General features: G+C 51.2%; 1 protein-coding gene across 1 annotated transcript in view; it reads left to right on the plus strand.

Annotated features, from left to right (window-relative positions):
* MYOM2 (myomesin 2) overlaps positions 1-15,704 on the plus strand; it is a 77,370-nt gene that overhangs the window by 5,973 nt on the left and 55,693 nt on the right. The window contains 8 exon segments of the mRNA XM_021075902.1: positions 118-236; positions 1,530-1,706; positions 6,031-6,193; positions 6,299-6,456; positions 7,454-7,546; positions 13,384-13,472; positions 13,560-13,610; positions 14,416-14,580. Of these exon segments, the coding sequence (XP_020931561.1) occupies positions 130-236; positions 1,530-1,706; positions 6,031-6,193; positions 6,299-6,456; positions 7,454-7,546; positions 13,384-13,472; positions 13,560-13,610; positions 14,416-14,580 (1,003 nt within the window). The 5' untranslated portion in view covers positions 118-129.

Genomic DNA, 15,704 nt, shown 5'->3' on the forward strand with positions numbered 1-15,704 from the left:
TTAATTGGAGTTGATTTGCCCTTGGGAACCATGCAGCATGTTGGTGTGGAAATTGCAGGGACCTGAGTATTTTGAAGTGTCAGGGTCTCAGCTCCATTTGTCACACTTTACTGGTAGGTGTACACAAAGATGTCGCTTGTCGCCGTGCCCTTCTACCAAAAGAGACACAGACACTTTGACCAGTCCTACCGGAATATTCAAACAAGGTATCTTCTGGATGAATATGCTGCGAAAAAGTAAGTTGAAATTCACTGATTACCTGGCTGATCCTTGATTATGAGCTTTGTAGGACTTTCAGGGCAGGAAGCTTTATCCAGTCCCCAGAAGCCTGGAGATGAACTGGTTTGGGAGGGGCTGGGAGGGCAATACTTCCAGATGCCCATGTGCAGCGCCAGAGGGGGAAAGTGGCTGACCTGGCTGCACCACAAACTGGGTGTGAAGCATTGTATTACATTGCATTGTGCCAGATCCTGGCAGATCCTGGCAGGTCTTGACAGATCCTAGAAGATCCTGATAGATCTGGAAGTTTCTGGCAGGCCCTGAGAGATCCTGGCAGACTGGCTTGAGCCTCTGGATTAGATCATGAGGCAGGGACCTTCAGTGAATGCTCCTTGAATTCACTCCTCTTCACACACCTCCCAGAACTAGATCAAAAGGTCACCAAAAACAAGGACAAGAGAAGGAATCCAATGGGAATGAAGTTGAGGCGACAGGAGTTAATGGGGCCAAGTAAAGATCAGATGGAAGCCGATCTCAGGATAGTTTTGCTGCATTAACTGTGAATGCAGCAAACAGAGATGTACTCAGCGCCCAACAGGCTGGGGTCCAGCCCCAGATTCATCTGTTTCTGAGGCCCAGCGTCCACGGGGGCCTGGCTGCCGTGTCTCTGCAGCTTTGGTTTGGGATGGTGACAGCAGGCATGGCATTGCACATGTCCCCAGCACCCATATTTAGAAGCGCCTGTGGTCCTTGTGCCCGGTTGCTCTCCCTGGAACAAACAGAGCCAAATACTTGTGGCCCCTCCCAGCTGCTGCACGGGCTTCAAATCCCTTAAGTTATACATAGTTGTGGCCTCAGGCCATAAAGGGGGGCAGAAAGCACTGCTGGCCCCAAGGGGCTGAGTTGGGAGGGAGGGGCACACGGGAGGGGCATGGCGAGGCCGTGTACAGGGATATGTGTGTGTGTTCACATGTACAGGTAAGCACGTGCACACATGCTTGCCTGCACACCTGTGCATGAGTGTGTGTGTGTGTGTGTGTGTGTGTGTGTGTGTGTGTGTAGGCCGTGTGCAGGGATGTGGGTATGCGTATGTTCACATGTGCAGGTAGGCACATGCACACATGCTTGCCTGCACGCGTGTGCATGAGCGTGTGTGTATGTGTGTGTGTGTGCCTGTGCACGCGCAGGTGTGAGTGCCTGTTCATTTCAAGGATGGTTTGGAGTGCATGAAGGAATATTGTAGTTTGTTAGGTATGTTATGTATGTTTGCTAAACTTCTCTAACATGTGATTTTTTCAATGCTCATCGAGGCGAGCTTCCACCCAGTCATCTTCCCAGAAGTCTGTCACTCAGGAGTCATCGTCCCAGAGAGAGTCATCATCCGAGAGGGCGTCCAGCCAGACCTTGCTGGGAGGGACCACCTGTAGGCTCTGCGCGAAGAGGGTGAGCACAGCACTAGAAGAGGAAGAGCAGGAGAGGAAGCGCAGGTAAGCCTCTGTGCCCTCTGCCTGTGCCAGGCCAGACCCCGCTGCAGGGACCTGGGCTCTGGGTCGGGGTGTTGCGGGGCAGAGCGAAAGGGCTGGGGGACCTAGTCGGATGGCAGCACTTGGGGCAGTATAACCATGAGCGGCTATTTTCAGCCTGTTCTTAGTCCCCTCCAGAATCTTCTCACTTAATCCTGATGAGGAAATGACTTGGATGGATTTTCTGCCTCCTTGTGCAGACTGTAATCTGGAGGCCTCTCGGCCACTGTCCGGGGCCACACGCTTCTCACCCTGTGCAGCTGGGTTTGGCCTCAGGCCTGTCCTCTCCCCCCAGACTCAATACCTCTTCCTAGAGAACAGGATTGTTACATTCAGAAGCATGGAAAGACCTAATGGTTTGAAGTTTTCCACTGAGAACTTCTTGGGCTGTTATAGGACAGCTGGGAGGGTGAGACTTTAGACTCAAGAAGGGGGCCGGGATTCCTTCCGGCCAGATGGCCGTGTGGAGAGTGGATGGCGTTCTGTAGCCCCTCATGCTCCTCATTCCCATGGACTCCGCTCCTGGGGAACATGTCACAGGAATGAGGTGAAGTCATAAGAATGTTGGTCTTAAAACTGTTCCCAGATCCCAGAGAACAGGTGGTCAACTTACGTTGATCTTCTAAGACCAGAGTAGTTAAACCTCTCATGATGCTTCGTTTTGCACCTGGTCTCTTTCTTTCCTCGCCTGCTCCTACTATTTATTTCTAGAAAATTTTCACTCTATCACTCAGCCTGAACTGGAAGGAAAAATGAGTTTGGGGTAAACATGCTTTAGTCTGAACATTGCTCTATGACTTAGGAATCTGTCTAATAAAAATATTATATAGCTGAAAAGATTAGCCTTTATTTTAAAAATTTTGAATTATCCTGTAAACACCTTATGGGAATTTTGCCCTGTAAATTAATTTTATTGTCAAGTGAAGTCTTCTTTTGTAAAAGAATCACTTCAAAATGTGTACATTGAGAAAATGGATTTTTATGTATTGAATTATCTAAGAAAGGATTCTATGATACATAAGGGTTGGGCACAGGGAGTAAGAAAACTAGAGCTTTATAACTTTAATCAGTTACACCTTGATGTGACCTTATCACATAACATTCTACTCCTCAGTCTCCTGGGATGAAAGGAATGGGGAAAGTAAGCTTGTATTAATTTGGACAGTCAGAGAGTGGGTTACTGTGATTCATGACTTGCAGCAGAAAATGCCTTTTGTGACCATCCCAGCTCTTGGAAACCTTCCTAAGACACAGGAAGCTGTGCTCTTGCAAGAGCAGATCTGACTGTACTTTGATCATTGGTGGCAGACATCAGACCCTCCAGGCAAGCACAGTGGATGCAGGTCAGGGTTGTGCTGATGCTCCCCAGAGTCCCGCTCCCAGGCTTTGGGACTCTGCATTTTAGGACCCTCATCATGATCTATTCTCACAGCCCATGTGCATATCTTCCATGTGAAAGATCTTACTGAAATTAGGTCTTTCCTCCTTTAAATCTTAAGTAGTTGGAAATTTTGATGGATGGGGCCAGAGTTAATGGAGACTTTTTTTTTTTTTTTTTTGTCTTTTTAGGGCCACACCCACTTCAAATGGAAGTTCCCAGGCCAGGGTTTATTTGTTTTTGTTTGTTTGTTTTGCTTTGCTTTTTAGGGTTATACCTGCAGCATATGGGAGTTCCCAGGCTAGGGGTTGAATCGGAGCTGCAGCTGGAGGCCTATGTCACAGTTGCAGCAACAGGGGATCTGAGCCTCATCTGCAATCTACACCACAGCTCCATGGCAACGCTGGATCCTTAATCCACTGAGTGAGGGCAGGGATCGAACCTGTGGCCTCGTGGATACCAGTTGGGTTCATTACTACTGAGCCACAATGGGAACACCAATTAATGGAGATTTTGTTGCAATTCCTGCTCTGTTCATGTAGGGGAGCTAGGTATAGGGCGATTTGAGGAATTCATGAATTCCAGTCCCTATTATGCTAATTCACTACTCTGGCTGGCCTTCAGCATTATTGGAAGCACTTATTATTCCTTGCCTCCTGTGGCAGATATTAGTTTAACTTACAGGACAAATCAGTCCTTTGTGAAAGATGAAGTTGTGGTTCTGTCCATTTGAATTAAGTTCTGTCTTCATGTAAAATAAATACCAAGGAGGCATTGGTGCCCTGAGGGGTCCAGCAATCCCTCAGGGAGCTCCAGTGGGTTAGAAATGTCCCTTCGATGTCTCTGTTTCTGTCCTGTGAGAAATGGGCTCTGAGCACTGTGCAGCTGTCTGAGGGGCTTGTCATTCCGGCAGATGCAAAGTGAGTGACATCATTCTGCACAAGGCAGCCAGAGTCACGTTCACCTTGTTAGAGAGTAGTAGGAATACTTTCTCCGTGTTCCAAATCACAGTGTTTGGGGTGGGGTAGAGGGAGCAATTCCATTTGTAATATTTATTATGAACATTATGGGATGGTGGTGCAACTGACAAGTCCAGTGCACATGGACATGTTCAACGAGGGCACGGTGGGACATCTGACCCTTTAAGCTATCATGATTGTTTGTGGCAGGAACAAAGATTTGTTTTTGCTGCCACTGTCATTGTGAGGCTCTCTGCAGAAGAGAAGCCTTGTGTCCTGCAGGTCCTCTTAGCAAGGTGCTTGCTGTTCCTCCACACAGACCCACAGAGCCGCTTCTGTGTGCCTGGCATCCAGAGTGCAGGGAGTGGGGGTCAGGAGGTGGGGTGGTGACGTTGTCATCGCCCGTGCACCGGTGCCTAAGGAACACCGAAGCCTGTTCTCCTCCGGGGGGGGGGGAAATCACCGTGAACAGAGGGTGGGAAAGGCCTGAGGTGTGAAGAGATGGCCTGAGATGGTGGCAGAAGCCTGTGTGTCCTAGTGGCACAGACAGGTATGAACAAGGGCTGGTTGGTCAGGAGTGAAAAGAAGCTTCATCAGCACTTGCCTGTTTAGTTTTTAGTTCTTCAATCCATGGTTCTGCCTGAAGAAGCTGCAGAATTTTCTGCAACTCTGTATCTGATCTCCAAGTCCCCAGACATGAGCCCCGGGCCTCAGCTTGCGCTCCGTCTGGGGAAGAGAGGTGTGATGGTCAGTGCTGGGGTGGGCGTGCGGGAAGGGGCCCGCACAGCTCCTCACCCTGAGCTGGGCTTTTCCGCTCTCCTGACACCATGGACCCCGTGAAGCAGATCGTCTCTCAGGGCTGACACCCACCATTGTGGACGAGAGCACTGGCCCCGCCCCTGCCAACTGCCGCAGGAGATGCTGGTTCTTCGCTTTCCCTCCCCAGGCAGTGCCTCTCGGGAATGCGGTCAGGAGGAGGTGTGGCGGGGGACAAGGACAGGGCAGCTGGCTCAGGCTTGGGGAGTGGCTGCACGGCTGGGCCGGCAGTGTCAGGTGTGATCAGTGGGGCTCTCGTCCTTAGGCCAGAAGGATTGTGCCCTCCTTTCTCTGACCCTGAAGATCCAGAGCTGTGTTGGTGATTGAATCCTTTTAATTTTTCTAAAATATGCACATTTCTGATCTGAATCTGTTAGTTCAGGAGGTGTTACTTCTGTCCTAAAGAAATGGCAGTCCTCTCCCACCCCACCCCAGGAAAACAAGTGTCCTTTGTGTGCTGCCAGGCAGAGGTGAGCTTGAACTCCGGCCCAGCCTTTCCTTAAATCCTCGTATGTCAGACCCGACTGGAAACAGCTCCTCACCCGCAGGACCCAGGCCTCAGGCCTTTCAGAGCCCTGAGGCAGCCCAGGTCCTGGCTTTGCAAATGGGAGACTGAGTCCTGGCAAGTTCAGTGATTTGCCCATGGCTGCTTGGTCTTTATTGAGCACCTGCTGTCTGTGAGTTGCCAGGTGGACAACAGGGAAAGCAAGTCCTGTTTGCAGGGTGTCTCAGACCCACTATCGGCCTGGCCCACTACCTGCCTTTTGTCATGTCCCACCCCATGCGGGGTCACTTCCAATACCAGATATGTCCAGCAGGGAGTACGGGCGTAGGGACTGCTGGTGGCGAGATGAAGTGGAGCCCACTGGCCTCTGTGAGAGGACCCTGGGGCGGGCAGCTCCCAGATTTGTCTCCTTTATAAATCCTGCACCTGCCCTTCCTTACAACTCCTTACCTGGGACTTGCACTAAGGTGCCCTCTTGAAAGAAACAAAAATGAGCAGCAGTAGCATCTCGCCCACTTTTTTCCCACGTCCACCTGGGACATCCTGGGGAGCATGTCTGGTGCCAGACCTTCGGTGGCCACCTGCCCCCTGCAGGTGTGGCGAGCATGATGCGCCTCTTGGTTCCTGCAGGTACCATTCGCTGCTGGCTGCCTATGGGGAGGCCAAGCGGGAGCGCTACCTCAGCGAGCTGGCCCAGCTGGAAGAGGACGTTCACCTGGCCCGCACCCACGCCCGGGACAAGCTGGATAGATTCGCGCTGCAGCACGTGGACACACATGCCCTGCGGCACGCGGTAGGGGTGGGTGGAACTGGGGTGCGGCTGTGTCACTGCCAGGCTAGGGGTCTGATGGCAGGCGCTGTGCCTTCCGAGCCCTGACTGCCTCACTTTCCGCCGCAGGTGGGCGACAGGCTGGCCTGGGAGAGGCACTCATTTGAGGATCGGATAAGCAGGGCGCCTGAGATCCTGGTGCGGCTGAGGTCACACACCGTCTGGGAACGGATGTCGGTCAAGCTGTGCTTCACCGTACAGGGCTTCCCCACCCCTGTGGTGCAGTGGTGAGTGGGGGCCCTTCACACTCCCTTGGAAGGGTCTGTGGTGGGCGATGGGCTCACCTGACGGCTGTAGGAGACCCACTAGCAGGGCATGCGTGTGCATGGCACCCACTCCCCAGACCAATATACTTGGTGCCCACAGGAAATGGGTGTGAACCGCATAGAGGGGGCGCTAGAAACCCTAGGTGGGTGTTTTCATTGTAATGATGTTGACCCAACTGATGTTCCAGAGGACTTTTATTTAAAAACAGGCTCCCTGAAATGACCTGAGTTTATACTTGCGGCTCTGCTTTTACCCAGGTAGGAGGAGAGCCTGAGCTCCTGGGCTCAGGAACCACAGGTGAGGGTTCCTCAAGCCTCATGAGGTCCAAGAATTGAATCTCTAAGCCCCACCAACACTTTCTGTGTGGCTGCAACTAACCTGCATATTTCCTTGTGTCCCCACCTGCTGGAGTGAGACTGGAGACCAAGAGCCTCTTCTTGGTCACAAAACCACAACATATGACTTGGGTGCTGGCCGGAGCTCCCAGTGCAGAGCAGAGAAACAGTGCCTGGATGCTCAGGCTGCTCACATGGTGGGTGAGGAGGCTGAGAGCCGCCCACCCTTGGTCTAGGGGAGCCACAGGCCTGCTGTCCTGAGGTTCGCCAAGGCCAGCTTCCTCGGGGGTTGGGGAGGTGTCTTTCTGACATGTGGCCCCCAGGGCCTGTTCTGGGGCCTAACCAACACTGGTTACATTTTTCCTGGGGATGTGATATCCTGCCTCCCAACAAGTTCAAGGGGATCTATGGCCCATACTCTGTCACAGGTGGAAGATGGCCCAGACAGTGCGAGTCCTGCAAGAGCTGCTCTCTGCTTAGATAGCTGAGGGTGGCTCTGAACCTCTGTGATCTGAGAGGTGAAGGGCAGGGCAGAGACGACGTGCTCGGGGGTGGTAAGGAAGATGGGGCCCATGCAAACCTGAGCCTGCCTTTGTGCTCAGACGAGTGTTACCTTCTTCAGGTATAAAGACGGCAGCTTGATCTGCCAGGCGGGGGAGCCGGGCAAGTACAGGATTGAGAGCAAGTATGGCGTGCACACCCTGGAGATCAACAGGTAAGGGATGGGTCTGGTGCACCCCCAGCATCCGCCCTTCACACACAGCGGAGGAAGCAGGTCCTCACACCACACCCGCATCCCACCCCCACATGCCTGGGTTCATGCAGTTAATAGGAGAAGCGTCCCTTTGTTACCTTGGTGTCAGGCCAGAGGGAATTCAGTGAATTCAGTGGTTCTGGGAACAAAGGGAACAAATGGCTTAAGAAAGGAGGGCAGTGTCCAAGTGTGAGTGTTCACTGCACCGGTGCCCAGACTCCAGGTGTCACACTGGGCACTTCCTTGTGGTGTTCTTGGGACTCCTGCATCATCTGGGATGGGGAGCTTGAGGAATGGGGGGTCTAGGCAGCCACTACCTTTGAATCCCCAAATTTTCAGACATTTCCACAGGCAGCAAGCCAGACTATCTAGAAAGAGGCCATTTGCCTTCATTTTGAAGTGCGTTTTTATGGGGGGGGGGAATGATGTTTTTCTAATCTGGGGGCCCCATGACTGCTTGTCAAACTACCCTCATAGCAACTGGTTTGTTTTCCGGCTCTATTTGAGTCATTGTGTTCATAGGAAACATGAATTCCCTTTCTCACGTATGAGAAAGTCCTGTTCACAGGAGTGTTGGCCACTTTCACATTTGTGCTGGGAACAGGGACGGCTTTGCACCATTCTGTCAGGGGACAGAATCAGTGAGGCCCTGGGATATCCAGGTATCCTTAGAGGGACCTGGGGTTGAGTCCACCTGCACATCTTCAAGGAATTGGGAAAAGCAAACTCTCAAGGCTAACTTTTCTCTCAGTCTTCTTACCCACATTGGGACATTCTTAGCAGATGAAATGTGAATATTCTTCAGGAAAAGAGCCGTGGGGAAGCCCACAGGTTACAGCTGACCTCAGCTGTTCATTCCAAACTGCTGACTTTCCATCATCTGATCTGCGGCCACTTGAGTGGTGAGGAATGTGCTGGCCCCTGCTCTGCCTGGGTTCAGGGGCTCCTCCTTCTGTTACAAGAGTGACATTTATTTCTATGAATATTCTTTGGCCGCTGTTGCCAAATTCTTGAACTGCCGAAAAGGAAGCTTGGTTCCCTTTGGGGCTGTTCGAATATAAGCTGAAATTGACACTATTTTATATGCTCATAAGATTGTCTCTTGGGAACCAGAGCGTGAGTGCTGTTTCTTCAAAGAATTTTATGCTGCTGTCGTGTTTTTATAAAGGTGTTTAGAACCTCTTATCTCATGTTTTATTCCAATGTCCCTGCTCTCTAGGCCCCACGCCTTGCAGGGTGACTCCAGGGCTAAACCTCTTTTTGCACTTTATTTTTAGACTTTGATATTCAAATTCTACTTTGAGTTAAATTTTAAATCCCATGTCAACACCGCTGAGAGTTTGAGGACACGTGGCCTGACTACCCAGGAGAGATACCTGGGCCACTTAACGCATCTCCCCTCTTTAAGGACACAGGGTATGTCTCCCTTCTTTAAAATAGATGGAGCAGCATTAGTTTCTCCTCCGAGTGGTTTTGGGGTCACTTCCATCCAGGATTTGGGATATAAAGTGCCTCATAGAAGTTTGTAACAATTGAGAGCAAAGGAAACGAGACCTATCCAGGGATCCTGTCCAAATAGAAAATAAACCCTAAAAAAAATAAAACAAACAAACAAACAAAAAAACCAAAAACCAAAAACAAAAAACAAAAAACAAAAAGAAAATAAACCCTTTTGCCCCTTAATCACTTGCTTGCAGTTTCTGAGAGCATGAAGTAAAGGCTCAAATTAGGCCCTGTGGGCTAGTGAAGTGCTTCTCCTTTTGTGGCTTTGGGAGGGAGAGAAAGGTTGGAGCTCCCTGGGCTGTGGTCAGGCCTGTGGGTCTCAAGTGACCTGTGGACAAATTCTTAAGTTGGGCACTCTCTCCTCCGAGTCTGCCAAGTCTTGCCTACCCAGCCCCAGCTGTCCCTTCTGCCCAGAGCCCCCAGGTGCCAGGCTTCCTGCAGCTCAACCCCTGCACCAGCGGCCGACTGATGTCTGTGATCCCTGCCCCCCAAAGCACACAGGTCCCCCCCAAAGCATGCACGTGTGTTTATTTATATCTATGTATTTGATATGATGTAAAATATTCACAAAAGAGAAGTGAAAAGGAAGTGGATACAGGCAGCCAGAAGTTCTAACTGTCCCTGCACACTCCCTCGGCCCACTGGGGTCTGGTGCAGTAAATCGGGGGTCTGAATATTTTCAGGGGCATGGGCTTCTTTGCAAATCGGATGACTCCTGTGGATCATCTCCTCTGGAGAAGAGCACGTGGGCAGGTATGTGTGTGTTTGTGTACTGAGGTCCTGCCAGCGAGGTGCCCTCTCCCTGCCCCTGCCCTTCCTCCAAGTACCAGGTGCTAACAGGTTGCTCAAGCAGCAACCAGCCGGCAGTGCTAATGTGCTAGGTAGCTCTTCCCTCGGGGTCCTAATTCCGTGAGTCAACTGATGAACAGCTCAGACCCCATAGGAGAAGCTGTTCTCCAGGTGGGCCTGGCGCCTGGGGCTCTGCTTGCCCCCTCTGTTCCCTGCAAGCCTCTTTCACTAAAGCTCAATGGAAGGCAATTCATTGTAGTCCTAAAAACGCATAGAAATATGTGCTGCTCTGTTGGGATGTAAGCAGAGAGGAGGGGCTTCATAAAGGAGGGAAAGGAAACCTCCTTTGAACTTGGTCCAGGAGTCCAGCTAATACAGTTGATTTTTTATTTATTCATGTTATTTTTTTGGCAGCCCTGTGGCATGGAGCTCCTGGGCCAGGGATCAGATCCGAGCCACAGTCATGGTCTAAGCCGCAGCTGCGGCAAGGCTGGATCCTTTGCCCAATTATGCCAGAGTGGGGATTGAACCTGCATCCCAGCTCTCCCAAGATGCTGCTGGTCCTGTTGTGCCAGCGGGAACTCCTAATACAGCAGGAACTCCCAATACAGTTTAATTAATAATATACACAGGTAATATGGTACTAGAAACTTGCAAAGTGTTTTCAAGTGCATTGTTTTAGTTAATCGTAAGTGTCCCCCAAGTAAAGTATAGGTGTTCAATAAATGCCTTGGAGAAGTTTAAAATACGTAGTATTTATTTCTTATAAAGTCAATAGATGAGGCTTATCAGGCTGGTCTAATGAGGGCACAGACCTGAAATAAGACCCAGTGGCAATGGCTGCAGGCTTATAATAGTCTCAGCAACCGTTTTTCCTCCAGAGTTTATTCTGATTGCACAATATTGAAGAAAATCCTGATTCACAGAGATAAGTAGTTGCGAGAGGGAACATTAAGTTTAACCTTGAATTCTCAGAATAGAATTCAGTTAAGCAGAGACGGTGTGAGTAGTCCAGCCTGAGGGACTACTACACAAAGTGCAGCACAACTCTGAGTCCAGGCTCCAGCCTGTGACCACTCCGTGATGCCTCCAGGGTGTGTTTCTACTACACTTTTAAAAACTGCTAAAAATCCATATTGAAGGAGAAGTGGGTAGCTCATTTGGGAGATTTGGTTTGAAAACCGTGGGACACAGTTTGGAGACCACTGATGCTACACAATATCCAGGAGGGCTTTTGAGGGAGGCCTTCGAGTTAAGGAAAGGTTTCTGGTGATGCTGGCCACATTCTAAGTAATGTCTGTACACAGTCTTCTCCAGGACTTGCATGGTTCAAGCACTGATGGCTGCTCACTCAGGAGCTGGTAGGGATGCTGATCAGTTGGGCTGGGGACAGTCTTTGTCCTGGTCCAGCAGGGGCGGGTCACTACCTACACTGGGCTGGCCCCATTTCTCCATGCAGGGTGGGGTGTTTGCTTCTACCTTGTGGCTCTGACTTCTGAGTCCCTGTCACGTGTGGATCCATCCCAGCCTCCATGGCTGGGAACTTGGACAAGGCAGTTTGTATGGGAGCCTTTGCTTCTCCTGCTTTGCTGGGGTCTCTGGATTCCCCAGCCTACACCCATGGGGGCCCCAGCCCAGCCCCTTTTCTCTAGTCTGCTGTTACTGCTAGTGGGGGCTGGGTCTCTGTAGGGAAAGGTGTAGGGCTAATCTCAGAATGCTTCCTGTTTGGAGAATGCATTTGGGAAAATACAGTGGTTTCATTGTTTAGAAGAAATCACCCAAGTGAGAGATTAAAAAATAATTCAAGCATGAGTTCCCTCTGTAGTGCAGTGGGTCAAGGACTAGGGTAGTCCCTGCAGTGGCTTGGGTTGCTGCTGAGGCATGGGTTCAGTCCCCAGCCTAGTATAGTGAGTTAAGGACCTGGTGCTGCTGCAGCTATGGTGTAGGTCCTTGAACCGGGACCTTCCATGGCTGCAGGTGTGGCCAAAAAAAAAAAAAAAAAAAAAAAATTATGCAGTGCCTAAGGTTATGGAAGAGAAGTAATTCTTCCTTCCACCCTAGACCCTAGACCCAGCTGTGTCCCAGAGGCAGCTCCCAGGGCCTGTGCTCAGTGGGGCATCTGTGGGATACTTATCTGGGTGGATTAGCACAGACTGAATGCAGAGCAATGGAGAGCGCATCTAGGTTAAGGGGTTTTTAGTGTTTCACAGTCACTGTCACTCTGCCCTGGGGATATGGCTGCCCCTGCAGTAATGCTGATGATTTAGGCTAGAACTGCTGCTTCATGTTGACGGGCTTTGTGGTTGGTGATCCTGAGCTGATGCAGTCAGTCTGGACATCAATGGGGGCAGACTCTGTCTGTGTGACCCCCACATCCCCCTGCCCGAGCTGTGGCAGTTGGAGGAAGCCAAGCAGAACTGCATTGCAGGACGCGCCGGAACTGCATTGGGAGCTTGTGGCACGGGTAGCCTAGGTGTCTGAATGTTTCTCTCTTTTACTGGAAATGCTGTGTATTTTTTGGTCAAAGAAGCAATTTTCAGCTCCAAGTAGAATAGAAAAGACAATAAAATTATTCAGGGCCTCTGAGTAACAGGTTTGTCTCTGGGGACACTGCCTGCTTAAAGCATTTAGAAGTGAGGTTGGGGTAAACTCTGCCTGTTTTTTGTTATTATGCCCGTGATGCTCACCCTTGGAGAGGCAGCAGCAGGCACAGCAGGTGCAGAAAGCTGCAGTCTTCTTCTTAAAGAAGTTTCTCCCCATGTTAATAGGGTGGCAGCACTACCCTGATGAGCCCTGAGACGTTTGTACAAAGCTGCCAGTGTGTGGTTACCAGCAGAGCTGGCGCTCCACCCCTCTCACATCCTCTTGTCTCAGTGACACTCTGGGGTAAGCTGGGGGGCAGACAGTTCATTGCAGAGAAAATTAGCTTCAACTTCTGTGAGATGGATGTGGGGAGGGGGAGGAGCCCCACCTTGAGAAACGGGGTCTGGGTTCCTGGGTCATTGTCCTTTCTGGGTGAGAACATGCCTCCCCAAGACTCTCCAGGTAGAGTCTCAGCTGGGTCCGTCTAACAGGTGCTTCCTGTCTGAGGGTCTGTGCAGGGAACCCCCAGTGGGGGAGGGTTGGGGTTCATTCTCCTGTAGATGGATTGGAACCACCTAAGGACAAGATAAAACCATGGCTTCTGCGAGGTAGAGAAACAGAACCAGAGGGAATACAGGCTTCTCCTTGAGGTGAAATGAGGATTTTCAGAAGCGCCAGTACATTCTTTGCCCCTCAAAGCCAAAGCCAAGCCTTGTCCAGGATCAGAGCTCACCCGTGTCTATAATTAAGACCTCGTTCCGAGGACAGAGCTGGCATTGTTCTTAAACAAATCACTCCTGAACAAGGGATCCAGGTCACACGAGCTGCTTTCGAGGAAGGCCGTGCTCCCATCCAGGTCACCGGCATTCAGAGACCAGGACAGTTGGGCTAGTTCAGACATGGTCTTGCTCTTTCCTTCCAAGGGCGGACTTTGACGACACTGCAACCTACTCGGCGGTGGCAACCAATGTGCACGGACAGGTGTCCACCAACGCGGCGGTGGTGGTGAGAAGTGAGTTTGCTCTCATGGGAGGAGGGGTGTCTCCCCACCCTCTTTCTTCACCGTGACCGTGACCGTGACCACTCACCTGTCTCACAGGGTTCCATGGCGACGAGGAGCCCTTCCATTCCGTGGGACTCCCGATCAGATGTAAGTCGATTATTTGTCTTTTCGTGCAGAAGAATGTGTACTGACATAGCGCATAACTAAAAAGATACTTTCTAAGCATCAAATCTTTTTTTAAAAACCATATTTCAAAAGACCCTTTCTCCTGGCCATGGTCTGTGTGCCGATAGTCTATTGCCATGGATTTGGGAGCTCAGAGTGATGGGACTTGGTGGGAGTCAGGGGTCTTGGGGCTGATGCCGGATTTAAACCCTTTACTCTCTGCACATGGTCCCTATGCAGGTGGCCTCCCTGCACACCCTGCTCCTCCATCCTCCTTGGGCACAAAGGACCAGATAGGACTCCACGGCTGGCTTTCTGGTTCTTCAGAAGTGGCTGAGTCAGCTTGGGCCCTGTAACAAACACCATATTCAGGGCTTGAACATCAGTCAGTTACTGACCTCAGCTCTGGCGGCTGGAGGCCCAAGGTCCAAGGTGCCCACAAGTGATGAGCCTGAGTCCCAGCTTGCAGATGCCACCGTCTCGTGTGTCCTCACCAAGGAGCAGAGAGGGCTCTGGTCCCTTCCTCTTCTCCAAGGACACTAATCCTAACTTGGGGCCCCACCCTCAGGACCTCATCCAACCTAGTCACCCACAGGCCCCCCTCCTAACATCATCACACCAGGGTCAGGGCTTCAGCACAAGAGCCGGGGGATCAGACATCCCACCCACAGCACAGCTCATTTGAGGACCTGAGCACAGGAGGCGGTGAGGAAACAGGCTTTGCAGGGCTGGCTGGCCACGTCCACCAGCCCCTCCTGCTGAGACCGCATTCCTTTGCTCTGTGCAGTGCCCTTGTCGTCCGTGATTCCGTACACGCACTTCGACGTCCAGTTTCTGGAGAAATTCGGGGTCACCTTCCGAAGGGAAGGCGAGACCTTGACTCTCAAATGCACGCTGCTGGTGACGCCAGACCTTAAGCGGGTGCAGCCACGGGCTGAGTGGTACCGGGACGGTGAGTGCCATGGCCATGGCCACAGACACAGGTGATGCCTGCCTTGCTCTGGCTTGGATCTGGGGCACACGGGGGTAAAAGTGTGTTTTGAAACTCCGTGTGACTGGTGTTGTTTCCATGTCCGTGAGAGCTTCGGGTTGCAAAGTGTGTGAGATTGGGGACCTGCTTGACCTTGGGACTGTGGTTAACAGGAAGACCAGGGTAGGGGGCACTGAGGCATCAGGGGTGGTTATGGCCCCATAGACAGCATCTCTCTGTGGTGGGGAAGCCTGAGTGGGGTGTCTGTTTCTTTATGTTTTCCGTTGGCCGAAACAACAGCTCAAATTTATTAGTTATTACGTCCTGACCCTGTTCTGGGCCTGGTAACCTACATGGTTTTCGTAAGGACTGTGAGAGGGATGTGAGTTAACCTCATAGGTGAGCAGCTGGACAAGAACTTCCTCAGCCCCCACCCCCAACCCCAGGAAGTGGCAGGGTTGGGACTCGAACCCTGCCCAGCCACGTGCATGCAGACTCCAGAAGGAAGCTTCTAAAGGGAGCTCGTTTCTGTGGATTCAGTCACAGAGTGTTCTGCCCATATTTAGTCAGGATCTAACACCATGCAAAATATTACAAAGAATCATATACTACAGGATATTTATAATCTAGTTGTGGAAAATACACAAAATGGCAAAGCAGTGTCTTTTTGAAGTATAAGAACTGTCCCAGAACAGGGTGTGACAGTTTGTCAAAGCCATGGTACTGGCCCGCATACTGTCCAGGTTAGCCAAGAAAGCATGTTTGCCGTGATGATGGAGAGCCTTATGGAAAGAAAAAATAGGTTGTTGAAAGATGAGAAGGCTCTGAACTGGTGAAGAGGGAGGGCCCCTGTGCCCAAGCGCAGGGCAGGGGACAGCAGAACGTGCCAAGGCCAGAGGAGCTGCCGTGACCTTGCCCTTGGCCGCCCGGTGTGCACTGCTGGCTTGGAGGCCTGAGACCCGTGACGGGATCATGTCTGATTTTCATGGTCCAGAAGGCAGAGGAGGGGACGTGGACGGAGGGGGAGTCTGTGATGGCAAAGGAGATTTCGTTTACCTTCGTAGTGGAGATTTCATTTACTTTCGTGGTTCTAGGTTAAGATCTCA

This window comes from Sus scrofa, chromosome 15 (assembly GCF_000003025.6).
Source record: "Sus scrofa isolate TJ Tabasco breed Duroc chromosome 15, Sscrofa11.1, whole genome shotgun sequence".
NCBI classification, from domain to species: Eukaryota; Metazoa; Chordata; class Mammalia; order Artiodactyla; family Suidae; genus Sus; species Sus scrofa.